The sequence below is a fragment of the Doryrhamphus excisus genome, linkage group LG3 (genome assembly GCF_037039965.1).
Source record: "Doryrhamphus excisus strain RoL-2023G ecotype Guam linkage group LG3, RoL_Dexc_Guam_v1.1, whole genome shotgun sequence".
In the NCBI taxonomy this organism is placed as follows: domain Eukaryota; kingdom Metazoa; phylum Chordata; class Actinopteri; order Syngnathiformes; family Syngnathidae; genus Doryrhamphus; species Doryrhamphus excisus.
Genome location: NC_136359.1, coordinates 11,911,512 through 11,933,414, shown reverse-complemented (window position 1 = coordinate 11,933,414; position 21,903 = coordinate 11,911,512). Strand labels below are relative to the sequence as shown.

The following is a 21,903-nucleotide window of genomic DNA, read 5'->3' as shown; positions in this document are numbered from 1 at the left end:
GTGGGTGGGTGTAATCAGCCGGAGGCTCATTGTTAAACGTGACTGCCTGAAAATCAAAGACCTTGAAACTCGGATTATTCATTCATTTTCTACTGTTATCCTCACGAGGGTCACAGGCGGGGTACACCCTGGACTGGTCACCAGCCAATCACAGGGCACATATAGACAAACAACCATTCACACTCACATTCATACCTATGGACAATTTGGAGTCGCCAATTAACCTAGCATGCATTTACATTTGCATGCACATTTTTGGAATGTGGGAGAAAACCGGAGTACCCGGAGAAAACCCACGCATGCACGGGGAGAACATGCAAACTCCACACAGAGATGGCAGAGGATGGAATTGAACTGGGGTCTCCTAGCTGTGAGGCCTGCGCGCTAACCACTCATCCGCCTTGCAGCCTTCATAATAGTCATAGTAATAATAATAATCAGACAATATCAGCACATCGGTTTTCAGCAAAAAAGCCAATATGGGCCGGCCCATATTACTCTAAACTAAACGCTACTAAACTATAAATTATATTTTTAAAAATGACTTAAGCACAAAAAACATTAACACACAAGCACAATTAACCTACCATGTTTTTGGAATGTAAACTCCACACAGAGATGGGAAACTCAGATTAGACGTGGTTTTATTTCATTTTTGGTTTCCAGTGAAATGTTCAACCAGGAATTGAAGTAGAAAAAATATGAATCTCAGAAATAAATACCAGCAAATAAAAACAACCATGGTATTATACAGTATAAACGTGTCAAGTAAACGTCCCAGCAGGTATGGAGTCTTGTAGTGAAATGTGTGCGTCTTTGTGTGTCGTATCATTCAAGTGACATGAGGCGACTTTTTTTTCGGTCCGTGTTAATGCATCAGTGCGTTTCTGGCAGCGGTCACAGTGTTCTTCATCAACATGGCCACAGTCATCGGACCCACGCCTCCCGGAACGGGTGTGATGAAACTAGCTTTCTCTTTCACACCTGTGTCACAAACAAGACAAGCGGTTCAGTTACCTGCCATAGGTGCTAAGGAATAAACACACTGATAAAATCAACCTACAGATAAATACACGTTTCTCCCTCCTTTGCAACGCTCTTTCCAGTGTGCAAGACAACCACAGGAATAAAAGTAAAACATGGTTCTCTATTTTTTTTTTATTATTGTTTTAATTTTTTTATATAATCTTTTTATTTTTGTATTTTATACGCCCCAAATACGAACACTCGACTTACATTGTACTACTTCATTGACAGAAGACCAAACCAGGGCTCTCATCCGAACAAAAAACTCTAGAAGTCCCAGAGACAAGATCCAGTTTTCTTCATTTTTATTGTATTAGCCTGTTTTTGTGAAGATTAACTATGATTTAATACTGTATATAATGCAGAACCAATGTTCGAAGCTAAAATAAGGGAAAAAAAAGTCTTTAGACTCTACGACCAAAAAGATTTGCATGTTGCTTTTATTGCTGTCCGTTGTGCTAATTCACACTTCTAATTCCTGAACCGGAGTGTCATTTACCCTCAAAGTCCACGTCCCCAATGAGCCTCAGTTTCCCCGTTTTAGGGTCCACGATGCGGTTGATGCCCACGTCAATGACTGCTGCACTTTCTTTCACCATGTCTGCCGTAATCAGCCCGGGAACACCTGAATACAAGGAGGGGTGACAAGGGATTGTACCATGTGGGGAAACATTTGTTTTCCCTCCGAAGAAACATTTGACGTTATTGCCAACATCACCACTTCGGAGGAAGATGATGATACATGAGCTTATCTTTGTTTTCTTTCGACTAAACCTGGCTAAGGCTAACTTTCCCTCCACTGTGTTGTAGTAATGCCCGTGGCCAATAAATGTTATACTGGTTGACATATTTTGTAGATTATTCCCTTATTTGCAACTCATTCTCTTGTTTGGTGTTTCTGATACACTGGCTGACTTAAGTCTTACAGTGAAGAAAATAAGTATTTGAACACCCTGCTATTTTGCTATTTCTCCCACTTAGAAATCATGGAGGGGTCTGAAATTTTCATCGTAGGTGCATGTCCACTGTGAGAGAGATAAACTAAAAAGAAAAATCCAGAAATCACAATGCATGATTTTTTAACAATTTATTTGTGTGATACAGCTGCTAATAAGTATTTGAACACCTGAGAAAATGAATGTTAATATTTGGTACAGTAGCCTTTCTTTGCTATTACAGAGGTCAAACGTTTCCTGTAGTTTTTCACCAGGTTTGCACACACTGCAGGAGGGATCTTGGCCCACTCCTCCACACAGATCTTCTCTAGATCAGTCAGGTTTCTGGGCTGTCGCTGAGAAACACGGAGTTTGAGCTCCCTCCAAAGATTTTCGATTGGGTTCAGGTCTGGAGACTGGCTGGGCCATGCTAGAACCTTGATATGCTTCTTACGGAGCCACTCCTTGGTTTTCCTGGCTGTGTGCTTCGGGTCGTTGTCGTGTTGGAAGACCCAGCCACGACCCATCTTCAATGCTCTGACAGAGGGAAGGAGGTTGTTCCCCAAAATCTCACAATACACGGCCCCAGTCATCCTCTCTTTAATGCAGTGCACTCGTCCTGTCCCATGTGCAGAAAAACACCCCCAAAGCATGATGCTACCACCCCCATGCTTCACAGTAGGGATGGTGTTCTTCGGATTGTACTCTTCATTCTTCTTCCTCCAAACACGCTTATTGGAATTATGACCAAAAAGTTCTATTTTGGTCTCATCTGACCATAAAACTTTCTCCCATGACTCCTCTGTATCATCCAAATGGTCATATGCAAACTTAAGACGGGCCTTGACATGTGCTGGTTTAAGCAGGGGAACCTTTCGTGCCATGCATGATTTCACATCATGACGTCTTAGTGTATTACCTACAGTAACCTTGGAAACGGTGGTCCCAGCTCTTTTCAGGTCATTGACCAAGTCCTGTCGTGTAGTTCTGGGCTGATTCCTCACCTTTCTTAGAATCATTGAGACCCCACGAGGTGATATCTTGCATGGGGCTCCACTCCGATTGAGATTGACCGTCATGTTTAGCTTCTTCCATTTTCTAATGATAGCTCCAACAGTGGACCTTTTTTCACCAAGCTGCTTGGTAATTGCTCCGTAGCCCTTTCCAGCCTTGTGGAGGTGTACAATTTTGTCTCTGGTGTCTTTGGACAGCTCTTTGGTCTTCGCCATGTTACAAGTTAAAGTCTTACTGATTGTATGGGGTGGACAGGTGTCTTTATGCAGCTAACGACCTCAAACAGGTGCATCTGATTCAGGATGATACATGGAGTGCAGGTGGACTTCTAATGGGCAGACTAACAGGTCTTTCAGGGTCAGAATTCTAGATGATACACAGGTGTTCAAATACTTATTAGCAGCTGTATCACACAAATAAATTGTTAAAAAATCATGCATTGTGATTTCTGGATTTTTCTTTTTAGTTTATCTCTCTCACAGTGGACATGCACCTACGATGAAAATTTCAGACCCCTCCATGATTTCTAAGTGGGAGAAATAGCAAAATAGCAGGGTGTTCAAATACTTATTTTCTTCACTGTATTAGTAACAAGGACCTAGACCAAGGCTAGGTTTGGAGTCATTTTTAGTGGATAGTAATTCTATACTGCTGTACTTTACATATATACCAGCATGCATCTTAGCTTAGCTTACCATAACAGACAAATAATCAACTATAATTACAGTACCGGCGGCACGGCGGTCTAGTGGTTAGTGCACAGACCTCACAGCTAGGAGACCAGTGTTAAATTCCCGCCCTCGGCCATCTCTGTGTGGAGTTTGCATGTTCTCCCCGTGCATGCGTGGCTTTTCTCCGGGTACTCCGGTTTCCTCCCACATTCCAAAAACATGCTAGGTTAATTGGCGACTCCAAATTGTCCATAGGTATGAATGTGAGTGTGAATGGTTGTTTGTCTATATGTGCTCTGTGATTGGCTGGCGACCAGTCCAGGGTGTACCCCGCCTCTCGCCCGAAGACAGCTGGGATAGGCTCCAGCACCCCCGCGACCCTCGTGAGGAAAAAGCGGTAGAAAATGAATGAATGAATGAATTACAGTACCTGCAGCAGCGACAATGATGTCTGCCAGGCTGGTTAGCTCCTTCAGTCGCTCCCTCGGCGTACATCTGTGAGTGATGGTCACTGTGGCGTCACCTTCGACAGAAAAAACCACGTGCTGAATTACTAATGAAGGTATTTGCTCATATTTTGGCTAGCTAACAATGAAGTTAAAATCAAGCACATAGTTTATGAAGATGGTTTTTAGTACACGATGCAGCTTATAGCTTAGACAAGCTTAGTGTGACCCTTGTCATCACACACACACACACACACACACACAGAAAAGAGAACTAGGGTGATGACCAAGGCAGGGGATATCTGGTATGTATGATATGGCTTGTTTACAGCATAAGAAATCGCAGAACGTTTCAGAACGTCCTGGCGCCGTCCTTGCTGACAAGAAAGAGAGAGATGGGCCGGTGATGCTGAAACCAGGGTGACGGCGTGTGCTGATTGGTCCATGTCTTGCACAATATTGAATGTATAAAAAGCCGGGCAGGGAAAGAAAGGGTGCTTTTTGCAGCTGCGCTGTACTAAGACCCAACTTACTGTTGGCATACAGGGAATGCAATTAAGCCCGGACGTCTGTATTAGATATTGTTTGTATCAGGAATAAATACTCTGCTTTTCATATACTGGTTTGGTTATTTAGTCTTCCAATATCCTCAATTCGACACCCACGTACGGAGATTTCCGTCACTAAAAAACAACATTAGTGCACCTGCGCTAATGTAATGCCTTAAGAAATATAATTCTCATTTTTGATTGACACTGTCAGACCGGTATTCATTTAAGTGGTTGTCATATACAGTGGGCTACAACCGCTAACATGCGGTAAAATGAACTCATTGGGTTTGATTAGGTTTTCAACTGCGTTACATGACATAACACACATTGTTATCAGCAGTTATTTCGAACATCATGTAAAGCACAACAAACCAAACATAAATCAACACAAATAAAAATACCTATGCATATATATAAATGTACACATGTTCGAAAGGGAATGGGAAGAAGTCAAGACTTAGCAGTTAAATCGACATATGAAACTAAACAGGTATTTTCAGGTGAGAGAGGAGACTCAACCGGATTAATGTAAACAACAACCTATCAATAAGACACGCATTCCTATTGCTGTCTTCAGTCAGCAGCGGCAGTGAAAGTCGGGGGGACTTAGTTACACATAAGACACAATATTGTCAGTGTTGTCATTATGGACCGAATCCTTCTTAAAACACTGATCCCTTCTTAAGTACACACGGATAAAGAAATGTTTACACAATTACACAATGGTAATGATAGCTGTGTGTTGTTTTTTCCCGCCTCCTGGTATGTATGCTTCTATCGGTCACAGCTGAGATGTTGTTACCCCTCTAGAGTTCAGGTGTTCAGCGAACGATAGACCACAAGGAACATTTCAATGGAGTAAGAATGTAGAGGAAGGAAGGGCAAGTCAGAGCACATCACTGCTACCATATTACATACCTGCGTGTGTGTGTGTGTCCTGATGCCACTAAAGTAATTTTGGCCCGCTGTTTAACCTCTGATTTGCTCTGACTTTGATGTAATATTCCGCAGAAAATGATAAAAATACTAATAATCTGTTCCGGGGTGACAATGTCCTGATTAAAAACCATTTAATAATAATGTTTTAAGTAGCATTTTAACATTTTTACCATAAATGCTGTAATTATGGCCCAGGCGTTTCACAACCAAAACCATCAATACGACAGGGCGTAAATTGGAAGCAAATGACAAGGCTGAAATTTGAAAACTCATATATATCTACTTCATATTTAAACTTTAATAATGATTCGGCGTGCGTGAGACGGTCGAAAGGAGAACATAGCTCTCTTCGACCACATGGTCATTTATTAAGAAGTATATTGCACAACATTGCAATAGCCGTAAGTAACAAACTACTCAGCTAGCATTAATACCGCTGATGAGTTTATTGTATACAATAGTACGGAAAGTAACAAACTGTGGTGAGACCACCGATGTTGTTTGGTCTAGAGACACTGCCACTGAGAAAAAGACAGGAAGTAAAACTGGAGGTAGCAGAGATGAGGAGGCTGAGGTTCTCATTGGGAGTGACCAGGATGGATAGGATCAGGAACGAGTACATCAGAGTGACATTACATGTTAGAGGCCTTGGAGATAAAGTCAGAGAGGCCAGACTGAGATGGTTGGGACATGTCCAGAGTAGAGATAGTGAATATATTGGTAGAATATCTCAATATATTGGTATATTGTTTTGAGCTGCCAGGTAGACAGGGTTGGATGGAGGAGATTGATTTGCTGTGGCAGTCGGGGTGAGTCTTTTTATTTGCATTTTAGGTGGAGGAAGTTCACTCTGGCAAGGGATGCACATGAATATTTTACTTAATCCCATACGGATTTGTTTTATTGACACTTTGTTTAGAGGGGTTTCTTTTCATTAGTAAAATAAAATAAGATATTCCTGGTAGCAGGAATGTACACTTGTCTAAGCAGGATATTTATTGGACAATATCACTCACTTTCTGTCTGTAAGCTGCTCATGCCTTTGACTTAATGTTGCTGTTGCTTCATACTTAAAAGGAAATTCCAGTGAATGCCTCTCCAAATCCCCTTCCTACTTCCTACAGCCTTATAAGGTCAGTTGATCCGTTTATCCCCCCCCCCCCGTCCCCGCCCCTTGACCCTCACACTCACAAATACACACCCTGGTGTTTCTTTCTTGCACGCAATAGGAAGTTTACGATGATGTAACATGTACTTGAACATGGAAGTGAAATGAACAAACAATGAAGAATGAAATGAATGAGTATGATTAATTGTGGTCAATTACACTGTTGCATCATCATGTACCCTCTCGAGTGCTCTTTCACGGTACGCTGATGTCTCGTGAGATGTACAAATTAGATCAGAGGTCGGCAAACTACGGCCCGGGAGCCACATGCGGCCCACCAAGCGTTTGAATCCGGCCTGCCAGTTCCTTTTTAAGTATTTCAACTTTTAACATACAAACTGGTAACATGACAGATGTCTTTCATTCATTCATTCATTCATTTTCTACCGCTTTTCCTCACGAGGGTGGATGAACATAACTCGAGTTGGCTTAGCAGGCTTGAAAGTTTTTCTTCGTTTTTTTCAAGCTGCTGTGCAACAAAAACTCCCTTCACAAACATAACCATGCTATTGCGATGGTGATTACTTTCTGTCATGCTCCGATCCCTCAGGGCCACAAGGTTATTCATTCATTCATTGTGCTGGAGCCTATCCCATCTGTCTTCGGGCGAGAGGCGGGGTACACCCTGGACTGGTTGCCAGCCAATCACAGGGCACATATAGACAAACAGCCATTCACACTCACATTGACAGATGTCTTATTTAGTTAAAAAAAAAAAACTGTAAAATTAAATGACATAGTTTGATGCGGTCTGATGTTTAAAGTGTTCCTGAAAAAAGGGACATGAGAACATACGGCTGACAGTATAGTATGCAACACTTTTACAGATAAAATGAGACAAATACTTCCATGAAAATTATAAGCATAAAAGAGTGTTTGTTAAATATATGTTCTGGCCCCCCGGACAATTTTGTTAACTTAATGCAGCCCACGAGTCAAAATATTTGCCCACCCCTGGGTTAGATTCATGTTTCTCCTGAATATTTTCTTCGCTTTTCAAAATGACCTTATTTTGGAGGTTACGCCGTCATATAATGCTGACTCACTTGTGCTGACAATGATCACCACAACACCAATGATGATGGTTGATGTTATGGGAGCTTCCTCTCTGTCGGAGAGTGTAAACAAAAGCCCGCAACGTGCACATTCATGACAAACACATACCCCCAGATCGTTCGTGGTTGCGATCGGTGTGCAGTAACATCGCGATAGGCATCCCAACATTTTTGGAGCGTCCGGCAACCAGCACATTCTTTCCCACTGTCTCGATACCTGCAAGGGACATTTTCAAGGGGAAATAGTTGGAGAGAATTATTCTCGGCACCTCAGGGAAAAAGATAACTCAAAGCTTGTATGCAGATGGAATGAATGAATACATTTGTTAACATGAATTTTGCTGCATTTTTTCTCCTTCCTCAAGGTTGAAAAAGGAAGGAGTGGTGGAAAATGGGTTATGTTAAGCATCCGACGACTGCAGCCTGATATCTAACTTGACGATTTACACATATACATCATTTTATACACTACCAAATGAACCTTATCATTAACCATCATTGTGTACTCATTAAAATTAAGAAACTGAGAAATCCCATCGATACAATGTACAGCTTTCACGACACAAAAATGTTAGAAATGGATGGCACTGTATAGTCATGACTGCAGGATACATAAAATTACAATTAATCACCATCTAGTGGTCTTTACGTGGAAAGACAACAGTAAACAAGTACCTAGGGGACATTACATAATCCTGTTTACCGCTGTTTACTATTATGTATTATTCAATGGGTAATTGGAAGTGTATAGCTGAACTTTTTCATGCAAATACGGGAGCTACAATCATTTGCACCCATGTGATGAAAGAACAGAAATGCAATGCAAATGTTAGTTTTGGTGGTTTACCTGATCTTTTGATGATCTCCCACACAGCTGCAGGCGTGGCAGGCACCATGGATTTCTGGTCAAGACACAGCTTGCCGATATTCACAATATGGAAGCCGTCCACATCTTTCTCCGGAGCTATGGCATTACACACTGCTCTTTCGTTGATGTGGTCTATAAAAGTAGATGGATGCAATTTCAAGCCCAGGTTAAGTACTGTAAGGCAACAAACATGGTGCAATAATGATAAATCTTCAGGGTGATGTCTGCACACATTTGCATTTGTGTTTACCAGGAAGTGGCAGCTGCACCAACAGTCCGCTGACACGCCAGTCACGGTTCATCTTGTCAATTAGATCCAGCAGCTCCTCCTGGGAGACGGAGCTAGGTCGCAGCACTGTGTCACTGGAAATACCTGTGACGTGCATAAGCATTGCACAAAAAGATAGAAAATAGATGTAGTCACGCACATGTTAGTTGGATTAGTTTTGCTGTTTGTCCTTGTGTCAAACATCAATCACGTCCACGCATGCCTACAGATTCACAGAACAAGTCATAAAAAGTGTGTATATCTGACCCAAAGTGCTAGCAGCCCGTGTCTTGTTCCTAACGTAGGTCCGACTGGCTGGATCGTCCCCCACGAAGACCACTCCTAGATGAGGTCTCATGTTACCCTGAGCGACAAGCTCTTCCACGTCACGTTGGATTTCTCTGTGAAGTTGACGAGCCAACGCCGTCCCCGAAATCACCACAGCGGCATGTCTGGGGATGAAAATAGACTTTTAAAACTAAAAAGTAGATCTAGTATAAATGGGCTGCACGGCGGAGGAATGGTTTGCGCAACTAGTTCAATTCCACCCTCGGCCATCTCTGTGTGGAGTTTGCATGTTCTCCCCGTGCATGAGCGGGTTTTCTCCAGGTACTCCGGTTTCCTCCCACATTCCAAAAATATGCTAAGTTAATTGGCAAATTGTCCAGTGTGAATGGTTGTTTGTCTATATGTGCCCTGTGATTGGATGAGTGGTTGGTGCACAGGCCTCACAGCTAGGAGACCTGAGTTTAATTCCATCCTCAGCGATCTCTGTGTGGAGTTTGCATGTTGTCCCTGCATATGTTGGTTTTCTCCGGGTACTCCGGTTTCCTCCCACATTCCAAAAACATGCTAGGTTAATTGGCGACTCCAAATTGTCCATAGGTATGAATGTGAGTGGTGCGGGGTTGTTGTCTATATGTGCCCTGTGATTGGCTGGCGACCAGTCCAGGGTGTACCCCGCCTTTTGCCCGAAGACAACTGGGATAGGCTCCAGCACCCCCCCACGACCCTCGTTAGGGTAAGCGGTAGAAAATGAATGAATGAATATAGTATAAATGTCATCACATGCTAAGATAAGCCAATCATGAAAATGTCATCGTGCTAATATAACCAGAGTGTAAAATCGAATTCCAGATTTAGTGGACCCAGTACAAAACCTTGTGGCACACCGGCAATGATTATAACTCTTGTAGCTGACCTGGAGAAAACAGGTTTTCTATGGTCTAACTACAAAAATATTCAATTTATAAGTAAGGAATCCTACCTTGTGTGAATTCACTTATCAAGGTCTGGTACGAACTAACAGCGATAAACAAGGGATTACTGTATACCATATATGCGTCAATGTTGCACTAGAGGCGGGTACAATAGGAATATAAATGCATTTGGAGTCAGTCCACAAAAAACCTGTATACTAGACAGAGGGGTAATGGTAAATTGAAAAAAATGTTTTCCACCATAAGGCGCATTTGTAGAGCTTAGCAGCAAATGTAGCCTTGAGAGTGTCAAGGCTGGAGTGTCAGAAAGTATTTGTACCCACCACCACTGTATCTGATTACCATGAAATCCAATACGTGAGTTGGATTGGACAATTTGGTTTACTCCTTTGATGGAATTCGCTTGAATGCCACCAAAATGTAATTATACTAGACCGGGGGTGGCGAACCTGCAACTCTCGAGCCACATGAGGGCATGAAAGCATGTTGAAGTTTAGTTCATTATGGTATTTGCTGCTTGAGTTCATTACGGTATTTTTGCTAGCATGCACATGCATTGAATGAAAATAGCTTGAAGTTTCCCAGTTGGATCACAATCTTTCCAGCAAATAATTTGTCACACTCGCGCTCAAAATGGCAGGGGAAAAAATGCCCACCACCATCAAAATTGACCCCTGTGGTCTATACAGATGGGCGATGACAAATTGCTATATTTTAGTTTTCCCCGGATGTTGTTGATGGAGTTTGTTATTATGACCATGCCATTCCCAAATAGCAATCCCCCTATCGGCCATGAGACATCGTCATCATCTTTGGAAGTGCTATATTCTTCTGGATATGTAATATTTTGGCACAAAAAAATGCTTGAACTGAGAAAAAAAGACAACGTTTAGCATTTAGCATTGCAGGAAAGCATTAGAGTGATGACTTTTAATATGCACTCAAATGAGATGCTTGGTAATGCTAACCTCACAACCTCAGGAAAAGTAGAGAAGCAGCATACAGCGATTGATCATTGGTCTGTGCCCCAGCCCCCCACCAGGAATCATTCATTTCTGACAGTGTAGGCAGCCATGCAACTGAGTGAATGCGGTCAGCGTGGTCTTTAACGTGTCAACCGGTCAGTGTACATGTTATTACGTGATGTTATGTTGTTATGTTGTCAAATGTGATTTAGTCACAAGCAAAGTGAGCAGCACCTGCAGTCTCCACGGTGAAGCCGCCTGTCATTCACCTCACTGGTCCATCCCCCAACTACAGTACAACCTCCCTCCGCCTCCCGGGTACTCGTGTGAATAGGCCAACTACAGCTGACCGTGTGAGTCGTTTACCTTGTCGCCGACTGGTGTACGTGTCTCCGGAGACTCTCGCATTTTCTGTGTATGCGCAATTTGGCCCGGCAGCAGCAGTGAGGGTGCGCTAACCTGCTACAAAGCGTGAAGGAGGAGCGTAGCGGTGAAACACAGGACGCCATGTTTGCGTGCGCGCGAGCGTGTGCGCGTAAGCGTTGTCATAGTGACAGTGTAGCTAACGTTAGCTGCTGAACAAGCTATGCTGTAAGACAAGAAATGGCTAATTCTGTGAATATAAAACTGGAAACGAAGAATAAGAACAAGAACATTTCTAAAATGGCAAATGTCAAGAAATGTCAAGAAATGTCAACTATATTTATTCAATGTAATAATCTGAAATAACCTACCTTTAATCATAATTTAATTGAATTAGCCTAAAACAGCGATGTTAGACAAAAAGCTACACATTTGTTCTTCGTGACAAAAAAAACGTCCTAATTAAAATGCCATTTTGGATTGTTTGGAATGGTGCATATATTTATATGTAAATGTGTATTTTAGGCTTTGTTTTTTTGTTTTGTCTATCAGCTGGGATAGGCTCCAACATACCCCCGCGGAAAGGCATAGAAAATTGACTGATGGGTGTTATATATTGTACTACTGTAAATAATGATAAACAATAGTACTGGACTTTCATACTTTTTGGCCACTAGATGGCGACAAATACGTTGTCACCAAGGAGGGCTAGCCAAAGTATCCCTGGAGCAACAAAGCATGCCAACACTATCAGTTCAAATGGCCCAGAGGACATTTATTTACTGTTGGCTGTAATTACCCAGGAGAACAATAAGTGGATGTTAACATAATTAAATTGTCTGTGTGGACTACACTAATGGTTGAAAGAAAATGACCAGTGCACTGTGAGCATTGCCTTGTAAGAGCGTATGTTGTTTTAGATATGAATGTAGCATGTTTTCTATGTTTCATATGTTTATGTCATGAAAATTGTTGAGCAATAATAAAACTGTGTACAATATACTCAATAAAATGTGCTTTAAAACAGATTGGTTGAGTTGTTTACAGCATGTGGCACTGTATTAGATGTGTCTGAAGGGGTTGTTTTGTACAGATGGGTAAACACCACACCCTACCAAGCTTGCCTAGACAGGAGATTTCATAAAGGATGCTGGTGGCATTTGCACTAAAGCATGTAATATTTAAGTACTCAGTCAACCCACAAAGTATAATAAATCCAAAAACATTCACATTTCCTTCGTAGAGAAAACTCAACCATGTTGCTGCTGATACATCCCAGTGAGGGTATTCATTGCAATAAGTGAATCCATAGCGTTTCCTGCCAGGAAGACTGTGAAAATGAGAAACAAAAAAAATCTATTTCCTGTATTTCCTGTGAAATACTGTAAGTTCATCGTAAGGTCAAGATTATGGCATTCCTAAGACAGACAGTGAAACCTTTGGGGTTGAACATGTGTTCCAGATCCCTACCTTATTTGTACATTGAAATGTATAGAAAAATGTGCATGCTAGGTTAATTGGCGACTCCAAATTGTCCATAGGTATGAATGTGAGTGTGAATGATTGTTGCTGACCGGTCCAGGGTGTACCCGAAGTCAGCTGGAATAGGCTCCAGCGTACCCCCGTGACCCTAGTGAGGATAAAATGGATGGATGAATGAAAAAAATGTTTTAGGGTCACCCTATATAAAACTTTACAGGCAATTTTGTCTACAAATACACAAACTACTGCTAATATCAAAACCTTTTTTCTCTCAGATAGTTATCTCTCATCTCCTTTTTAACCTTTTTTTCTTGTCACTACAGTGTAAAAACAAGTAAAACATCAAAGCAAAACTCCGCCTGAGTGATGACGCATAGAAGCTGCAAGCCAATGTCACAAAAAAATCCATAAAATGCATAGAATGAATTATTTTCTGAACTGAACTCTGAGTCACATACGACTTAAGGCATATTTGCCCCCCCCCCCAAAAAAAAGGCATCCCACTGTATTAAACATTCAAACTAACTTAAACTGAACTCATCCTGGTGTTATTCTGAAATAGGCCGATGGTGCCGCCATATTAGTTCAGGGAATCCTGCCCAGTGCACAAACCAAGTAAAGAGGGGGGCTGAGATTTGCCTGAATAGAATTTTTTAAAAAAATCTACCGTTTACATTTGTCAACCGCTTTGTTCACTCAAAGGGTGACTCACTTTTGCCTCTTGACAAGATGGTACAGGCTTAGCGGGAGCTTGTTTTCAAAGTTGGGAGGAACATGATCTCATAATATATCCTGCTTCGTCTTTGTTTCTGCACCACATGTTGATATAATTAAAAGAAAGGGCCCTATAATCTGAAATTGTTACTTTTTTTAACTTACCAATGGGGTTTCATGGGATTTCATCAGTGTCTTCACTAGGGGTGAGGCTCATATGAAAGTAGGTTGAACTACTCAGAAGAAAAAAAGACAACAATGATCATGATACTGTAAGCGGATACTGTGAGCAGATAAAACAACATTGTGTAAAACAATGTGATAATTGTCATGATTTGTGGATTTATTATTTTGTGGATTTATTATATATATATTTATTATTTATGTAGTAGTATAATGTAAGTAGCTAGACATCATGCACCCCTAACAACTGTTATGATGTTTGTCAATGTGCTGTGGCCGTAGCCTTGGCGCGTTGAACAAATTAGATGTCTCTTAAACCCACTGTGGAGTAAGGAAACTCCAACAGGCGTGGGTGAAATTCTTCATAGTAAGTAATATGTTCCACCCAACGACTGAACGGAACACTCATGTCTCAACTAGACACAGACTTTATGAAAGGGGAATTTGTTTCTCAAGAGTATCATTACTCATTTGTACAGGTTTTTAAGCTGATAATGATGCTCCTCACAAGTAGAGTGGAACCTCCAAAGTCGAACATGAGGTTGATTCTTAATTGTATGCACATGCATCACAAGTTAAACAAAATGTCTAGGTTCAAACCATCGCTTTTCATGACATCAGCATCGAATTAGACTTCAGCTCAGTGAACCACTGTAGCAGAGAGGACGTGTGATGATAACCGTACGACCATAAATGCAACTCTACTGGAACACTGTGTTTATCTAGCTGCTCGGAGTGGTCATTCCCTAACAAGTATGCTGTATTGTACAACACAGTCGAAACAGAACCAATGTTGTAACAGCAGTGAGGTGCAAACTGCTCAGCCAAAATTAATACTGCTGATGAGTTCATTGTAAACAACAGTATGGCAATACTTCAAACGCAGCTACTGTCATTTTGTTACATTAATAAAAATGTTTTTTTGACAAAACACAAATTAGGTATTTGCTTTTGTAAATCATGCACACGGCTACTATTCTTTGAATAGAGGCGTCATTTAATGCAATTGCGGTAAGAGTAAATATGCTTATATACGATAAAGTAACCAACATTCCTGCAATACCTATAAAACTTCACTAGGGGTCAGCAGCGCTCTGCAAACACGTTCGTTCTCCCTCCCCATTATACCGTACAGAACGACTTTTGGGTGAGTATTTTTAAAATGTATTATACCGTGTTTAAACTGTGTACGATCATATGACAGTTAGAAATGTTCAGTTTTAATTTAAAATGCCCTCTAAATGTAATAAAGTTGTATGATGAACCAGGAAGTAATTAAGTTACTCTGAATGGATTAGACATGATAATGGATACTGATGGAGATTCCACTGCTCCTCAAATGATCCTCCCTGCCTCCTTTCTTCCCTCCCCCTTTCCCAAACACCGTTGCTGACTGGTTGCGCTGCTTACGTAACACATATAGAACCCTGAGCACGTTGCTGCGACCACAATGCATAGCAACACGTAGTGGGATTAGACAGCATTATGGAGGCATTGATGGAACGACCACACACACGAATCCAAACAATCAATGAATTTATGAGGTTGACATGGATTCCTCTGCTTTGACGCGATGACTGTAAAATGTATCCCACAATGTACAATATACGCATGCTGTAGGTTGTTATTAAATCATGGGCAATATATTAATGTAGAATGCAAATCCAAATCATCTTGGATGTATATGTCTTTTATTTGTATAATTATGTCCTGTATCCCGAAGCAGATTGACCACAGCTCCCCGCCTCCCCCTCCTCTATCCCAAAAGCTGTCATCCCGAGCGTGCTCGCCTCGCAATCCCTAAACGCCCGGATGATGAGAAGAGCCAGGCGACGTGCGCGGCAACATGGTGGCGTGAGTGGCTTCCAGTGAGGACAGACATCACTCTCCCAAGGCACGGAGACAGCCAGGGGCACGACGTCAGACGACCACTGGAATCTGTGACATATTCGACGCAGAGCAACCTCAGTGGGAACATACGGACGGAGACGTGGAGGCGACACACGGCGGCGTATTTCTCCCCCGCTTCCTCCTGGAGGTGTTTTGTCGGTAAGTACTCATTATTAAAGATACCCCGGTGACCTTTAACCTTGCATTGGGCGCCATTGTTGTCTTATGGGCTAGTATTTATTAGCTAGCTTGTTGTGTGAAGGAAGAACAGGCCTGTCGGGTGAACGCATACATTTCAATCAGCTCCCGAGTCTGAAAGTCACGCTGCCTTCTCGCTTGTGAAATGACACTTAAGTGTTGCATTTCGCTGCCGAGTGGCGACATTTTTCTACCATCGTCCTGTGGCACGTTGCAAGCCGAGTGAATGGTAGCGTAGCTGCACGTGTGGGACTTCCCAGCCGAGTGTGCGCCCACAATAGCGCATATTTTTAACAAGAAAGCCTCCCTTCAAAGACTTGGATAGGTCCCCAGTCGTAACAAATGTGGTAAAGTGGACACGCCAAGCGAGGGAGAACGCTCGGTGGAGACGTTTTCACCAGGTGTCTGGCCATTTCACTGTGAATCACGCGAGTTCCTTTCACTCCGTTGGGCAGGGAAAGCCACTCGAGTGCTTGGCGTCGAGGCGGATTTGCGCATGCGCACTCTACCTCATTGACCAATATTTTGGGGAATTGGACACACGACTAAAATATTGTACTCAAGTACAGTTACTTTGCTTAAGTTTTAATCAAAAGCAAGTAAAAGCACAGCTCTAAAAATCTACTAAAGCAAGGGGGTTAAGTCTTACAGTCTAAATTCATAGTACAAAATACTCAATGAAATAGCCGGTGATTGCAGTGATAAGTCTGATAGCATGTTGTATCTTCTATTTAATTGAGTGATAGTTTGTCGGGTGAAGCCCAGCCAATTCAGATACAAACCTGATGCATGTGAGGAGCCAGACACAATTATGCTTCTCCTACTGGGGGGGTACCAATCCTATTGTCAACATGATACATTTCCACCACAACAGAGTAGGCATGCAGGAGGTGGAAAGAATAGCAGGAACACCCTGCAATACAATCCTTCTATTAGTGAAATGAAAATCACAAAATGAAGAAATATTACAGTCAGAATGTATTTATAGCTAGGCTATTGTTCTTTATTTCAGGCAACTAGTAACACGGGACACTTTTCTGGCTCTGTAATGGCTTAAAAAATAGCGTTTCTAGTGTAGTATAATTCAAAGCACACGCATACACTGTAGTGGTGTTTTGGGTTGGAGTGGTCTACAATTTAAAACAGAGGAAGTGATGGTCAAAAAGGAGTTTGTGAGTTAATAATCAATCCTCGTATAACGATAAGAGTGCAAGAAAGGACACAACTTTGTTTCTGTTGTTTGCAGTCAAAGAAAAAGGTGTGTCAGAGAAAACACTAGTGGTTTCGGGCAACTTGGAAAGTTTCAAAAACGAAAAAGACACGGATTGTCTGTCTTGTCAAGCCATAAAAGCAGACATGAAAACACATTCTGATAAGATAGGCAGATTAATGACTTCCGTCTTTTCACACATTGTTTTATGAGCTGCCGGTGTGACTGAGACCTTGTTCACACTGAAATGCTCTTGGGATTTTTTTGGAGGGCGGTTTGGAAAAAAAACGTGTATCCACATTGTGTTGGATTAGTAAATAGTGGCTTCCAGATGGGAACGGATCACTGGTTGACAACAATATAAAACACTAGGCACACCTGCCTACGTGTGGACATGGGTCCATTGTCTTTGGCTTGTTTAGACTTAGGACGATGTGGACTTAATTCTGTAAGTTATTTTTGAGTATAAAACAACAAAGTATGTCAACTATGGTGAGTCATGTCAGTCAAAATATTAAGTTATTATATTGGCTTGTCGAGTTGTCATTTCTGGTCACCTGACCGCAAAAGGTCGGTGATGTCATTGTTTTCAGAAAGTAGCCACTTTGTTGTCTGAATGGCAAGTACCAGCCAGAGTTTTTCAGATTTTCCAACTGTAGAAGTCGTTTTGGGGAAAAAAATCCACAGTTTCTGGGCACCCAGAACGCTGTTTGCATGTGAATGAAAGGCTGAAATGGTACTTTGCCATTTTGACCTGAAAACGTTTCTGTGTGGACAGCTCCTGAGCTTCATATAATGAGGAACATGCCACTTCTGGCCTCTCCCTTACTTATACTTCAAATCATCCATCCATCCATCCATCCATCCATCCATCCATCCATCCATCCTTTCTAACAATAGGGAACTAATAATGAATGTATTTGCATTTGCCCACACCCTTTCACCCATGTTTGTATTGTAGAACCCGCGAGTGAGACGTTTGTATACTGTTAAAAGGCGTGGTTTACCATGGTGTTTTTAATCCAAAGAACCATTTCATCAAGTTCAATATTTGGTTGCATTGGAAGCAGTCTGACTGGCTGGTTTGGACTTTGTTTTTTCTGTGAACTAACATGTCAAAACAAGGCCCTTAAACAGTGCTTTATTCTTCTCATCTGTTTAAATGACAATAGTTTTAGTAGTTTTTACACCTGTATGATCATTAAGAATGTTACAGCATTGCATAAAATATTGACTGTACAGTTAAAATATTTTAGAATGGAGATAGTTATTTCAGTTGATATTATTTCCTATGGCAAATATTGTCTTTAAGAAATCTATAAATTGTCTAACATCCTGGAATGGATTATGGATTGTTTTTGACTTGAAAAGTTCCACCTAATTAGTCATTTCATTTCGTCTTCTTAGTCTGGCTTTGTGCTCCAATTAAGAAATAAAACTGAGAAATTACCAAATAAAGTGTATATAGTGATTGTTTTTATGTCTGAGGTATTACAGTTAAGTTGCTCTCTATTTGTTCTCTGCTGTCAGCACAAGCCCCCACCACACCTGTATGAATCTGAAATAGATTACATGGAATATGGAATTTATTATTAGTGTGCTCAGGTTTTGCAGCCAGTTGTAGTCTTACTGATGGAATACCTGTAGACAGTGTGTTCACATCGACCATGATTCTTGTGGTGTTTCCTATATGAGAAGATCCCCTGTTGAAACACTGCTATTATAAATCAGTGGCAAAGGAAATGACGGCTTGTCTCTGTGGACAATTTCCTAAGGTTGGTTCACCGATGTGTTAAGGACAGTTTTGATTAATAAGTGGCTGTTCTTTGACCTTTTTGCCAAGAAAAAAAGGAAAAAAATTCTGTGGGTGCAGCCTCAGCTGAGACCACATCATCGTATTGACACAAATGCTTCATAGCAGACAGCAAATAGTTGTTATGTCATTTTTGGTAGTTTAGTGTTGGAGCTGTTGTCTAAGTGTCGAGGAACAGTGGTGGTGTTGGGCGGGTGTATATTGTGTAATGTTGTGTAACACAGAGTACGGAGTCAGACCAGTTTTCATGGAGCCGAGCTGCATGTTGACAGATCGGGGAGACTTTATGCCATTGAGGCATATTCTTTGCTCATTGGAGTGAGTAGAGAAAGTACTATATTGACCTGAATGCTGTAGGTCAATATATTGTGTATTTTGAAATTGTCAGTCTTAGGTGAAATGTGTCTATAATCTAGGTACATTAATCCATTCCAATGCAGCGAGATCAACACATACGTTGACCTCATATAACTCGCAAAACACAATGGTGGTGTCTGTGTTGATCTCGCTCCCACATTGTCTTATCTTTATCAGAAATCACAAACTTTAAATCAGGAGAGTTGAAACGAGGGCTGCATATTGAAGGGTGCACAGGATGCCTTGATGTTTGGATACTGTATGTTTAAAAAAAAATGTAAAAAGCTTCAACTTAAACAAAATACTACAAACATAATTAAAGACAAAGCTCTGTGTTGGTTAACAGTGTCAGTATTCAACCTTTTTCTTTTAACATAGTGCCTTTTATCTTTATTTTCCACATTTTTGCTGTCTACGATGTGCCGCAAGCCCAATAAAAAATGAGTTGCAGACTGCCAATGGCCTCCAGACTGCACTAGTGACACCCCACAAAAAAAAAAAACACAAAAACTGCCGGAGTTCGGTTGCAGAGGTTGTTTGTCATGTCAAACTCTACAGACGCTTAAGTTTTTTTCAGGTTTCAAGACCAGCTTCATCCGTACATTTTGCTGGTTTCAGTTTTGGGCAAAATTTTAAAAGTTTGGACACCCCTAAAGTGTTCATTTATCCTTTTCATTCATCATTTCGAATTATTACTTATGGGGAAAATGATTTGGCTTTTCAGTTTGAAACTAATTAAAGACGCTAACCAAGGTTCTGCTATATTTGGGTCAATACAATAATACTTCATGCCAGACGTTGCTTCACGTCTGATTTCTATATCTAGTTTTTATCTGTAATTCATTCACTCGAGGCCATGCAAACCACACCACCAGAGCAGTTGCACCACAGTATGTTAGTTAAACCAAACAACACAAACAAGAGTGAACACTGCCTCTCTTATCAATTTCTTGCCCTGGCAAGTCTCGCTCATCCTGTCAGACCTGCACCTTTTGAGACTTTTGCTGTTATTGTGAAACGGATAGGCTCAGGTGGGATGGTGAAATGCACATCACATATCTGTCACATTCAAACTCGCTGCATCATCATGTTGTAGTCTTTTTACAACTCTCTCTTCTGTTATATTGTCTAAGAAATGTGTTTGGACTTCGATAAATACTTTGTTAGCATTCAGAGCTATGCGTTTGAAAAAGAATAAATGTATGGGTTTTAATGCCAGGAGGTTGACTTCACCCTTTGAGTTGTGGAAGTCTATTAGTGGTTTATACAAGTGGATACCTGCTGTTTGGTTATAATGATCATGCCACAAGTGTAACAATAGGTGACCATCTCATTAAAAAAAACAGGACATATGGAGCAAAAGCGTATTGGAGTTCTCTTTTGGTTTCCATGACAATACTGCAGGATGCCGGCGGGTTCTTGTTGCTCATGTCTGGCAGTGTCACAGTTGCAGTAACAGAACAGTCTGTCTCTCTGGTCGTCCCACCTCACCCTCGGAGCACAATCACACTGTTATGTCCAAGCTCATCATGGCGATGACAACATCACGTGACTGCGTAGGCAGAGAGGAAAGCATCATGCTGTGTGTATGTATATATTTGAGTGAATGTGTGTGTAGATTCTTAAAGGGGAACAGCGCTTTTTTGGAATTTTGCCCAAAAAACATGAATACATATTTCTTGCCCTTTTCTGTGTATTATAACGCGAGAAAACGAATTAATATGAGCTCGCTTACAATGCACATCATTGGGACACATCTATATCTCGACAATGAAGCCGTCTAAGGTTGTGAAAGGTCAAAATTCCAAAAAAGTGCAGTTCCTCTTTAAGCCCGGGTTTCCAAAATAATGTTTTTAAAATGAAAAATTAGAATTTTGGAAAACACCAGTAGATTTACACAGACTGTCAAGCATGAGTCACAGCAACAAATGGCATTATAACCCCTAACAATGAGCTTGTTTTACCCACTCACAAGCCTGCCGAAATTCCCTTCTGGAAAAGCCAATATAGCAAGAGCAAATTGGACAATCATATGGGAAGAAATACTGAAAGCAACAGTTGCAAATGAAGCGTGTAAAAGGATGAAACATCAATAAGTGAAGAATCACGCAGGCACAAAAAAATGCTGATCGACCCCCCCACTCCACCTAACTTCAATGTCAGTTTGAGTGTAGACAAAAGGTTAAAGAGCATAGGATTTTATTGTGCTTGTGTGAACACGGCCGAAGGCATAGCAAGAGATCAGATTCCGAAGCCTTTTTTTTTTTAGCGTTTCACACCTCTGTATGCCTCGCCTACTTGCTGACCCTTACCAAAACCAAACCGGGTGTGAAACCTTTTGACAACTCATCTCCACAGACTTACAAAAGTAATGTATTCATATGGTGGGACCTCAGTTAAGGAAATACCTATTTTATTGGTTGGTTAGTTGTTGACAGTGACAGTGTTGACAGAAAGAGGCTGAAAAGAAACACTGACAACTTAGAGGTATTCTTTGCCACTGTATTGTCTTGACGGCATTAACTTTTAATGCAAGCCAAGCATTATGTACCGCCAATGAGTCCTAT

The 21,903-nt window shown here is 41.3% G+C and overlaps 2 protein-coding genes across 4 annotated transcripts in view; one reads left to right on the top strand and one right to left on the bottom strand.

The window, feature by feature from the left end:
- Window positions 1-650: 650 nt before the first annotated feature.
- On the bottom strand, window positions 651-11,664 carry LOC131128676 (bifunctional methylenetetrahydrofolate dehydrogenase/cyclohydrolase 2, mitochondrial). 2 transcript variants are annotated; one of them, XM_058071760.2, is made up of 8 exons: window positions 11,361-11,464; window positions 9,209-9,393; window positions 8,924-9,046; window positions 8,653-8,805; window positions 7,915-8,022; window positions 4,077-4,169; window positions 1,526-1,651; window positions 651-984 (listed from the first exon to the last, which is right to left on the bottom strand). In XM_058071760.2, exons 2-8 carry the CDS (start codon window positions 9,297-9,299, stop codon window positions 869-871), a joined length of 810 nt encoding a protein of 269 aa, XP_057927743.2. In that variant the 5' UTR covers window positions 9,300-9,393; window positions 11,361-11,464; the 3' UTR covers window positions 651-868. The 2 variants fall into 2 exon arrangements, with proteins under 2 accessions (XP_057927743.2, XP_057927744.2); XM_058071761.2 differs by lacking the exon at window positions 11,361-11,464 and adding an exon at window positions 11,493-11,664 and having other exon boundaries at window positions 652-984.
- A 3,666-nt stretch (window positions 11,665-15,330) lies between these two features.
- The window catches only part of slc20a2 (solute carrier family 20 member 2), a 42,465-nt gene continuing 35,892 nt past the window's right edge, over window positions 15,331-21,903 (top strand). The window contains exons 1-2 of one of the 2 annotated variants that reach the window (XM_058069559.2): window positions 15,331-15,412; window positions 15,595-15,917. In XM_058069559.2, coding sequence (XP_057925542.2) covers window positions 15,354-15,412; window positions 15,595-15,917 — 382 coding nt within the window. In that variant the 5' untranslated portion in view covers window positions 15,331-15,353. Of the gene's footprint in view, window positions 15,485-15,594; window positions 15,918-21,903 lie in introns of both variants that reach the window. The other variant, XM_078789655.1, reaches the window with a different exon arrangement.

What these genes read in the sequence shown, in the direction of transcription:
- LOC131128676 (XM_058071761.2), bottom strand. Translation starts at nt 11,635, where the DNA reads ATGGCGTCCTGTGTTTCACCGCTACGCTCCTCCTTCACGCTTTGTAGC. An exon ending in GGTGCAGCTGCCACTTCCTG is followed by an intron (nt 8,806 to 8,923) that starts GTAAACACAAAT and finishes CTACTTTTATAG; the next exon opens with ACCACATCAACGAAAGAGCA. An exon ending in CATCATTGTCGCTGCTGCAG is followed by an intron (nt 1,652 to 4,076) that starts GTACTGTAATTC and finishes CCTTGTATTCAG; the next exon opens with GTGTTCCCGGGCTGATTACG.